Source organism: Myotis brandtii, unplaced genomic scaffold (assembly GCF_000412655.1).
Source record: "Myotis brandtii unplaced genomic scaffold, ASM41265v1 scaffold956, whole genome shotgun sequence".
Lineage (NCBI taxonomy): Eukaryota > Metazoa > Chordata > Mammalia > Chiroptera > Vespertilionidae > Myotis > Myotis brandtii.
The window spans coordinates 569522-581365 of NW_005371949.1; the positions used below are offsets into that span (position 1 = coordinate 569522).

The 11844-nt window shown below is 39.4% G+C and overlaps 1 protein-coding gene across 2 annotated transcripts in view; it reads right to left on the bottom strand.

Annotated features, from left to right (window-relative positions):
- Positions 1-11844, bottom strand: part of EXOC4 (exocyst complex component 4) — a 653645-nt gene that overhangs the window by 529027 nt on the left and 112774 nt on the right. For both annotated transcript variants that reach the window (XM_014533235.1, XM_014533234.1), the window contains one exon: positions 4184-4329. In XM_014533235.1, coding sequence (XP_014388721.1) covers positions 4184-4329 — 146 coding nt within the window. The remainder of the gene's footprint in view (positions 1-4183; positions 4330-11844) is intronic.

An 11844-nucleotide genomic window follows, 5' to 3' on the forward strand; every position in this document is an offset into this window, starting at 1 on the left:
CATTTCCTTAATTCTGCCTCCTTTATCCATCCTCTGACAAGGACGAGGCGCACTAAGCTGAATGTCAGTCTGAGGGGGACACTTGGGCTGCTTGATCCTCTCTCTGCACCCTGCCAAGAACTAAGAGGACACTCACAGCCAGAAGGAAGGCCCAGTGTGCAGTAAAGTACCACCTGCCAGTCAAGTAGAAAAAGGAAGCCGCTGGCCTCCGAAATGCATGCTGACAGCTATTGATCAGAAATGACAAGGGAAAGAAATAAACTCTTGAGCAAAGAATGGAGAGGCCCACATTATACAATAAGAGAGAACTTAAACACACTTAATTAACCTTGGCTCGGGGCAATTAGAGGGAGCAATAAAGTCCTTCACGGATGTGATAAAAACAGGTTACAGCTCACCAAAATCCTCATCCTCATGACCTGATGTATTCCTTGGGAATCCTTTTATGTTTGCAACAAGTCACAGATTGGTACAATTTTACAGGAAAAGGGGCTCTAGAGATGACCTAGTCTCACCTCCTTATTTTGCAGCACAGACACGAGGCCCTCAAGCCAGGAGATCTGCTCCGGACCACAGGGCCCACCGAAGGTGGAACCCAGACTAAGAAAGGCAGATCTGAGATAATGGCCTATGCGGGTGAGGAGTTTTTATTTCTATGCAATAATAATAAATATGTGACAAATATTCACAGTCATTTATTCATTTCCAACATTTTATGTTTTCCAGGACCACAATTTCAGGATTGGCTAAATGTTTAAAAATGGCTGTGTGGTCTCAGGGGTGACGGTTGAGAGCATGAATCTAAAAACCCTGAAACCTGATTTCAGCACAACACCTACATTTAGGTGGCGGGTTGAGCTGGGAGAGGGGAGACAGGAGAGGAGGAGGACCCTAGCAGGCAGCATCTGAGGCAGTCTCGGTGTCCCTATCCACTACCTTTTCCTTCCACCGCCTTTCTTGCTTGCTGGCACAGCTCCAGTTCTACTGGGGGGTTCTGCTACCTGCCTCCTCTCTTCTCAGCAGTTCTCTTTCCTGTGCTCAGGAAAAGTGGCTCCCTCTCCAGCTTGAGACCTGTCCCCAGAGTGAACCTAACTGGTTTAAGATGACCACCCAGTCTACTTGCCCTTGCCAGGGACTACTTCAGGAATGGACAGAGACCCAGTCCGCGTCTCCTGAGGAAAACATGCAGAGGGGATCTGTCGCTGGCAGGAAAAATTAATGAATGTATAAGCAATAATTTAATTAATTTTAAAAGCATTTGAAGGGGCAGGTCCACTTGGGAAGACAGTTTGGCTGTGTCTTAAAGTTAAACGTGGTCTACCATATGCTCCTGGGTATTTACCCAAATGAGCTGAACACTTATACGGGACACAAAAACCTGCACATGAGTGCTTATATTAGCTTTATGGAAGCAACCAAGGCACCTTTCAATAGTTGAATGGGAAAATGGTGGTACATCCACACAATGGAATTATTCAGCGATACAGAGAGACCTACTGAGCTACAAAAGACATGAAAGGACCTTAAATGCATATTGCTAAGTGGAAAAGAAGCTTGAAAAGGCTACATATTATATGACTATAACTATGAAAGGCATTCTGGAAAAGACAAAGGTAGAGACAATAAAAGGGTTCAGGGAGCAGGAAAAAAGGAGTAGGAATAAACAAGTGGAAAATGGGGGGTGTTTAGGGCAGTGAAACTATTTTGTATGAGACTGTAATAGTGATCTATAGCATGATACATTTCTTAAAACCCGTAAAACTGTAGAAAACAAAATGTGAACCCTAATGAAAACAGTGAACTTCAGCTAATAATTATATAAATACTAGAGGCCCGATACACGAAGATTCGTACAAGAATGGGCCTTCCTTGCCCTGGTTGACGGCACCACCTTCGCTCTAGCCCTGAGCTGCCTTTCTGCCTTCGTTCTGGCGCCTTCCCGCCTTCCCACACTGCCCAGAGGCCCGGAGCGGCTGGGGCAGTGCGGAACGCCTGTGCCATCACCATGGCGCCTATATATGCAAATTAACCCAACAAAGATGGCCGGTTAATTTGTGCCATCACCATGGCGCCTACATATGCAAATTAGCCCAACAAAGATGGCCGGTTAATTTGCATACTCACTCCTGACTGGATGGTGGGCATTGTGAAGGTATGGTCAATTTGCATCTATCTCTTTTATTAGTGTAAATTGGTTCATCAAGTATAACAAATGTACCAGATTCATGCAAGATGTTGATAGAGGAGGTTACAGGAGAGGGGAACATAAGGGAACTCAGTGCACTGGCTGCTCCATTTTTCTAAAAACCTAAAATTGCCATAAACAATAAAGACTACTAATTAAAAACAGATTTATAGGCAGAATCACAGCCTACTTCCTGGCATCACCATTCTTACTAGAGTGGAAATAAAGGCAGAGAAATGGGAAGGGCCAAGTCCGTGATGACACCGTGCTGGTGAGGTAAGGAGTCCTCTACATTCATCCTTATTGTGTGAGATAATAACTGCCCCCGCTTTAATCTACTCGTGGCTCATATGGGGTTCTACATCACCTGCAGATGAAAACAGTTTTACTGATACTGCATCTAACCTCTGAATAAACTGTAAAAAGAAAAAAAAAAGAAATGCACTCAATAAACAGAATGGATTTTATTCTACTGTGAAAAGAGTAAATCTCCTCTCCTCTAGACACAAGATAAATGAAGTGCTGAAACTTTCCTTTATGATTAAGAACTCTATAGTCCACAATTTAAAAAACAACAACAAAAAAGCCCTGGCCAGTGTGGTTCAGTTGGAGGGTCATCCCGCCGTGCACTGAAGGGTTGCTGGTTCCATTCAGGTCAGAGCACATGACTCGGTTGCAGATTCGATTCCCAGGAGGGTGGTAAGGGAGGCAATCAGCTGACGTCTCTCTCTCTCTCTCTCTCTTTCTCTCTCTCTCTCGCGCGCGCGCTTTCTCTCTTCCAATCTCTCTAAAAATCACTGGAAACATATCCTCAGGTGAGGACTAAAAAAGAGAAAAGAACCTGCCCCCAAAAAAACAAATCTCAAAAGTGAATCAGTAAAAAATACTGGAGCTTCCAGTATTCCAAATGCGCGCTTTCTCTCTTCCAATCTCTCTAAAAATCATTGGAAACATATCCTCAGGTGAGGACTACAAAAGAGAAAAGAACCTGCCCCCAAAAAACAAATCTCAAAAGTGAATCAGTAAAAAATACTGGAGCTTCCAGTATTCCAAACACTGCGCTAATACATACTTCTGTAGCCACTTTACACACTTAGATTTACAGAAACAACTTCTTAAATATCTATTAACTCTTCAAAAGGACACATAGGTCTACCAAGATTTAAATGCTGCTTCTAGCACTTGCTAGCTGGGTAAACTTACATAAGTTACCTACCCTCTCTTGTGCTTCAGTTTGTTGTTGTTGTTGCTGTTTTTACATGTAAAATCGGATTAAAAATTGAACCCACACCTGTAAGGTCATAGTGAGTAAATAATATAATCCATGAAAATGGCTTCATGCCTTGGCTAGCACTCAGTAATGACTCAGTAAGTGTTAGCCAGTACTCCAGCTGCTGAAGTTTGATGTAACCTGAATTATGCTTGATACTGTTTGGAGTAACTTATCTGCCAGCGTATCTGGCAATAATAAGCACTCAATCAATGGTAGCTACTATTGTTGTCATTATCAATGTTAATAATAATATAACTGTTAGCTATTGCTAAGATAGTAATTAGAAGGAAAAAAGTCCAGATTGTACCTTTATGAAATCAAACAAAACCCAATACTACTTAGTTAGACAGATTTACATAACTTTATTAACAAAGGTTGCTTCTTAGCACTTGGGTTTTTCAAAGGCTGAAATATTACATTTCATTTCATATAAATTCCTCAGAAACAACTGGAGAGTGTAATTTTCCTTCATTATATATAAAGCTCCCCCAAAATAAACTCCTGCAGTTTTTTTTAAAGTTGTAGATAGTCCAGTAACCATATTCCAATATTACCACTTCCCCTTACAAAAAACTAAAGTATACAAAGTTAAATATACATTCACTTCCTATAAATTATTTCAAAACTTTAACTAAGTGAAGTAATGGCTGTCAATTAAGTAGCAAGTCCTGCCTGGATCTAACATTTCCTAACACCTGCTATATGACCAACAGGGAGATACTTACTTGAAAAGAGAATTTTTCGGCCTTTGAGGTTTCTTCTTGGCAAAAAAGGCTGCGAACTCCCGTCCAGTGCTGGCGTAACTCAATTGAGCTGATGGTTCAGAGGCCGTACGAGTATTTTTCATGTCCAAGTACTCAGTCAACAGCATCTGTAGAATCAGATAAGCAATGGAATACACACATTTAGAGGTGCTATCAGGAAAAGCAATTTTAAAGCATAAGAACCTAATTCTAAATCCTCATCCTTGCCACGTAGAAGTATAGTAACCCAGCTATTCGTATTTCCAGTGGTGGATCTGAGGAAGTTATTCTACCCAGAAGCCATCTACTCTCTGTCTGCATCAAAAACTAGGGGGGAAAGCGTGTAGTGGGCATTTGAAAATAGGAGTAAAATAAGAGTTTATATCTCACTTATATGTGGAATCTAATGAACAAAATAAACTGGAAAACAAAATAGATCCAGAGACATTGAAGCATGCAACAGACTGATGAATTTTAGATGGAAGGGGCAGGGGGCAGGAGGGAGATTAACCAAAAGAACTTATATGCATATATGCTTAACCTATGAACAGATAATGGAGCAGTGATGGCCTGGGGAGGGGCCTGGAAGGGGGCAAAGGTGGGGGGAGGAAGGGGAACATTTGTAATATTTTCAACAATAAAAATATTTTTAAAAAAAAGAGTTTATTTAAGCCAAACTGACATTTGCTGGAGAGCAAGATCTGAAAGGCTCTGAGGGAACATTTTTATTAAGGGTCTACTATGTACCAGGCACTGTGTTGAGTTTATCCTTTAGTCATAATTTAATCATTGATTATTCCAAATTATAGCATCATCAGCAACAATGACACAACATTTACTGAGAGCTTACTATGCCGCAGGCAAGGAGCTAACCCATTTAGATGTTTTTCCTCGTTTTAAAAGAGCAAAATTGTATCACGAAAGTTCTCAGATTATGAGGAGAAAAGGAGGCTCAGCAGAGGCTCAGGCATGCGGCGTGCAGCTGGGGGACTGGCTCTGGGTCCATGGTACCGGCACAGAGGACAAGCGCTCTACCCAGCCTGCTCAGAGGTGCCACAGGCCATAGCAGGTGGAGGGTCCTGGCCGATGAGTAATTTCTAGGGCCACTACTCATCTTAAGAGCTTCAAAGCAGCTAATAAACAAAAAACAGCTTTTGATCACTACTGTCAGTGGGTCCTCTTATAAAATGAATCCACTTTAGAGTCTCAGAGGTAGGGGCCTGGGCTAGAATCAACTGTTCCACAGATTGTAAGACCACTGTTCCCAGAAGTCCCCACTATTGCGAAAGGAAACAGAATAACTACCCTCGACTAAGCACATCAACTCATTTCCATAATCACCACATTTAAATCCTTCAGATACCCAAGTCCTATAGACATATAGGCAAGCAATTCTACCCAAGACTGAAGTAAAAACTTTTCAGAGACTCCGGGCTGCTGTGTAACTATTTATTCCTGCAGGTATATTTACATTCACTCATTCATTCATTCAGTGAAAGTCTGAGGACCATATTAAGCATTATCATAAAAAACATTTAGAAAGCACTCCATAAACATAATGCTGCCCCAAGTAAGTTTTAAAGCCATTATGTCTCTAATAGGAGAACACATCCACCACTGAGTACTTATTAAATATCAGACACTTTAAAAACAGGATCCTTCTCCACCCTAAAACCTATGAGGTGGAGGAGTTACTACCTGCATTTTAGAGAGGAAGAAAGTGAGAATCAGTGGTATTTAGAAACTAGCCTACATGCCTGGGAGGGATAAGGTTATTGGGAAATCTCTGTACACTCCCCTCAATTTTGCTGTGAACCTTAAACTACTCTGAGAAATAGTCTGAAGGAACAAATGAAACAAGCCTACATTTTGTAAGTATAAAAGCTGGCCTAGTTGACTCCAGAGCCCGTGCTCTCTTCCCCATGACACGTTATTCTCACTAAAAGCATAAAAACTGTCAATAAGAATGGCTGTAAGTGGCAGTAAATGGGCTTTATTTCATATTCTGCAAAATAAAAATTTATACTGGGAAAGTATAAAATATGTTAACAGATTGGTCAATGTTTTTTTATTTATTTACGAGGCCACTGGAATATTACTCAACATGATGATAAAGTAATATAATGACAAATATCATCTCTGTTAATACATCACTCAAACTGCCCAATAGTCAGGGAGTACTGAATTGGGTCTCTACGTTAGTAACTCAACTGAGGGACTCAATCTGTAGATTTGACACTGACACCAATAAAGTTTGTAGGAATCTGTGATTAAAAGAAGGCTAGTAAACCATAAGAGAATATCAAACTGATATAACATAGGAAGACGTCTGGTTTTAACACCAATATGACAGAAGGATGTTTCTACCAAAGTATGAAATACACTGACCAAGTAATTCTTCTGAGGTATTTACTTGTCCTAGAATTCATTGAGTGGCCTTGTGCAATAAAATACTGACTAACCAGAATCTAACTGGCCAGCATCCTTAAAACCCTAATATTTTAAGATCACTGCTCTTTTTCTCCACATCAACAATTCCCCAATTTATTACTTCTCAACAATGTTAGTCTACTTCCAGCCACTGGCTTCTCCGTATCTATAAATATGTACTACTTCTACCTTCTCAACAAAAATCTTACTTTGGGCCCCATGATCTACCTATAACAGGGGTGGGCAACCCCTGGCACGAGTGCCAAACATGGCACGCCAATAACTTTTGTTGGCACGCGAAACCCTCTCTTATAATCTTCCATTTACAATTGTGAATCTTTGTTCTCAGTGATGAATTTTGTTAAGTTTCATAATAGGAGTAGCCTGACAGATGAAAGTAGTAGCTCGTGCATATCTCTGAAGGTCACGAAATATAAACCTGATGTAAAATCTCTGTCATCAGTGATGCAGCAACAAAAGTCCCACTGATAATATCAAACGAAGTCATAAAGTTTTCTGTCGGACTATCAGTGTACATGTATACATTAAAAAATAAATGTATTTTTCATCATCATATACTGTGTTTTTGTAGCTCGAATGAATTTTATTATTTCCTCAAGGTTCTTCACATACGTACACCTTAAGAGATATCAAGTAGGCGTAACATGTTCTCAAAAAATTGGGGTTGGCACGCAGAATTTTGAGTCAGAGATTTTGCTGGTTTTGGCATGCACTCACAAAAAGGTTGCCCACCCCTGACCTATAATCTTGTTTCCCTTTCGTATTTAGGTTCCAACTTTAGAAATAGCCTTCACACATATTTATTTCCTTTACCTTGATGTAGTTTACTCCTGATTTCTCTCACAAGCTCCAGTCCCTGATTTGGAATCATATATTTCACTGACATAGTCACATACTTACTGATAAAATCAACCCTAAATTCTGAAACCTAAATCATCCTCCCCCCAAAAATCAATAATTCCTTCTGTCTTTTTGTTTGCTTGTAGTCATTTATTCTCACTGCTCTCCAGATTTAAAACTTCAGAACCATCTTTTGATATTCCTTTATCCTTTGTATCCATAAGAGAGTTAGTCCCCAAGTCTATTAATCACTCTTTATGAACTATTATTTTGTCCCTTCCTGTCCATTCTGATAGCAACCAACTTAGTTCAACTCAGTTTTTCCTATTTAAATTTCTGCCTCTCACCTCTTACTCTTCTAGTCTTTTCCAGACACGATCAAGCACTTGCTGCTATTACCATAAGGCTACTCATCTCACAATGTACAAACATCTGATCTCAATATCTATTTCCAATAGTATCTTATTCTCCTCACAATGAACCCAACACTAGTCAAAATCACTCACTTTAGCCCTATTCAGTTTTGTTCAGTGGACAGAGTGTCAGTCCACAGAGACTGAAGGGTCACGGGTTCGATTCTGGTCAAGGGCACGTACCTTTGCTGCAGGCTTAATCCCCAACCCCCGACAAGGCATGGAGGCAACCAATTGATGTGTCTCTCTCATATTAATGTTTCTCTCTCTCTCTCTCTCTGTCTCTCCTCCTCCTTTCCACTCTCTCTAAAAATCAATGGAAAAATATCCTCCGGTAAGGATTAACAACAACAAAAAGAAAAAAATCACCCACTCTACTCTTCCCTGAATATGCCTGGGCCTTCCATTCCAGAATTCCTAACCTAGATTAGCCTCTCTCCTAAATAAGTCCTAACAAATCCATCCAAAAACAATTCCACTGTTTCTCTTCAATGAGTCCTTCCCAGGCTACTCTAGGCCAGTGGTCCCCTTTTCTGAATTCTTAAACTACCAATTTTACACATTATTCAGTAGGTATTCACCAAAACTGCCTAATAATATTAGTTATTTCATGAAAAATGCCTGACTAGCTGAAACATAAATGCTACAATCCTTAAAAGCACTATATTTTTTTACTCCCACCATAAAGCCATGCAACATACCAGAAAACCAAAAAGAAAAAGTGACTCACTGATATTTAAACAGTATGTGACAGGAAGCCTTGATGTATATATTATGATATACAAATTAGAGACAGTCTCCAAAACAGAATGAGCCCTATAAATGAGTCCTCAATATAAAACCTATAATAGAGCCCAGCCAGCATGGCTCAGTGGTTGAGCATCGACCTATGAACCAGGAGGTCACAGGTTTGATTCCCGGTCAGGAAACATGCCCGGGATGTGGGCTCAATCCCTAGTGGGGGTTGTGCAGGAGGCAGCTGATCCATGGTTCTCTCTTATTATGGATGTTTCTATCTCTCTCCCTCTCCCTTCCTCTCTGAAATCAATCTATATATATATATTTAACCTATAATAGAAGTAAAATAAAAGAGGGAAAGGTATAATTTTATTCATAGGCTTTGCAGTGTTTATTTTCTTGATGTATTTTGCACCTTTTTCTCAATACCATTCACCACCAGCAGGAAAATACTGCTTTAAAACAGGTAAAGTGTGATTTTTACACCCAAATTGGTAAAAATGCATTTTTAAATATCTCAAAGAACAAATAAGCTCCTATTCCTAAAATGCTTTAAATCTGGCTTAATTAGGCTAAATCTTCTACAATAACCACATAAATATAAACTATGACCACATAATTTCTTGGTGATTCTACATCATTGTGGATAATGTAGTGCATCTGCTAAATTATACTTGAATATCCTAAGCACTCACCTGTGAGTGCCTCGGGAAAATCACTAAAGCTTGGAATCTTGGGGCAAAGGGCATTACATATAATATCAAATACATCCTGCCCACAGAAATTCGCAGAAAGTAACCCTGTGTTCTTGCTGGCTCTGAATTCCTTCATATCTCAGACACTCATTTCTTTTCTCTTTTTAAGAACCAGAAATTGCTGTTTCTTATTGATCAAGAGTTCAAAAAATAAAAGTCAAAATTTATGGGTGTTTTTAAGTTTACCTTAAAAGGCATTAATTTTTCAAACAAAGATAGGAAGTATGAAAATACAGTTGGAGAGCACCTGAAAATCTATATATCCCAGTGAGATCATGATTCACTATATTTTTTTGAGTGCCTGGCATGTTAGATAGTTCTGTGGTTGAAGCAAAAATATATAATGCTTAAAAAAAACATACAAATTAGGATGGTCAGGCATCTCCTCCACTATAATATTTAATTAGTAGTTGCTAAAATGCTAGTCCAAAATCTAACAATGTATAAAGCAGGGCCAAGATTGTGAGAGTTATAACTTGATATAACATTGCTAGCATCACTCTGAATACATTTGTCATTTACCATTTAATCCTCGTAAACACACTGCCTGTGGGTGCTTGTGGTTATACACACACAGTCTTCTAAAACTAAATATGGAGATTATAGGCTTAAAATTAACACATTGCCTGTATGCAGCTTCTCTGTTTATCCACGTAGCTACTCAATGAAACACCCAATCCTTCTAGGTATTTAATTCGATTGATTCCTATAGTAACTTCCCAGCTTACAAAATCCTCTCCTTGTCTAAGAACTGGTCCCCAACCACACAGTTGACTCTGGTAGCAATACTTTTACCCTGGAATCCCACCCTCCTGGCCAGACCTTATTCCACCAGGGGGTCCTCCAACCCCCAATAGCCAATCAGATTCACTTTCCCAGGCCTGTATTAGGGGAATACAGTCTCTGCTGGTCAACGTAGGTGAGGAGATGTAAATTCTTTGGGGCAACTACCTTTCCATATGGATGGAAAATCAAAGGAAGCCAATCTGCACAGAGAGAATAAAGAATAAACTAGGTGATCAGAGAGAGAAACAGGAGACCCACAGGAGAGAGACTTAAAGGTTGCAATCTGTTTTCCATAGCTTTACGTGTCTCAAATGCAGTTGCTGATAAGGTCTTAGATTCTCTACGCTTTGGTTCCACAATATAGCCTTTGAGCCTTTACTACACTGTCATTTTCCGTAGGATAACTTGAGTAGGTTTTGTTTCTTCACTAAGGTAACTATGGGTAAGTGAATATAAACCAATATGCATCTAGTGACATGCATATCACAGACACTGTTTTTGCAGAACACTGATATCTCATGATAACAGCAGTGGATACCAGTTCTCCTGACCTACTTCCAATGTCCAATGATTTACAGCAAAGCTACACTGTATTTTCCCCCTTGGTGAATCTGAAAATTAGATTTTTTTTTAATGTTTGGAGCAATACAGTGAAAAAAATCACCCTGAGCTCCCAATATGAACTAAAACTCGATGTCTTGGGCAAAATGTCTTAAATGTGCCTGCATGAAATACTAATTTTTATTAATTTGCTCTTTAAAATGCAGATGCCCAGGAGTTCTGTTCCAGGCATAGTAAAGTAGCTTCCAGTGAACTAACCCTCATACTGATAATAATTTTAAAAGCTGAAGAAAAGTAAAAAAATAAAAATGTGACGTCCCTAGAGATGAATCAAATTAAACAGAAATGGGTGGCTATGGTCCGAGAAAGGCAGCGCCCAGGTAAGTTCCCCTGGCTTTTCCCGGACAGCACGTCCCATCTCCCTGGAACAGGGTGGGACCCAAGCAGAAACCACTGTGTCACAGGATAGAGGAGACAAGGCCTAGGGACAGGGATCCTAGGACGTCCAGAGTTTGAGAAGAGAAATTGAGACAAGGATAAGAAGCAAAATCAGTGAAATATAGCCTTTAATCTACCACCCTGATCCCATAAAATATTACAATAGAGAGATGAAACAATATAACAATATTTTTAAATTATTAAAAACTATTGGATTCCCCCCCCCAGACTTGCCAGTGAATGAAATATTAATGACAAAGAAAAAAAAGAGAAAAAGTTATTTTTTGAATGTAGCAGTCTCATTTCCCTATTGAATAAGGACTAAAATATTCCACAGTAAGGAAACCAAAAGAAAAATAAACAATCATTTTGAAAATAGAACGGCTGCCTGCTTAATTATACTCATTATCAATGGCAACTGTATAATTAAAACCACTAACAGTGTAGTCTTGTGAATAGTACTCACTCTAGTGTTCTAAGTAAGACAAACCCCAAATTCCAAGTGTACATATACTTTCTGATCCTGTATCTAATCCCTTACCAACATTGCCCCACTACCTCAACAGCAGAGTTTTTAACAGAGAAAACCCTGCTTTTATAGCTTTCAAAAGGAAGATTTCACTTACTCCAAATTAAACATATATTTATGCAATGCATAAAG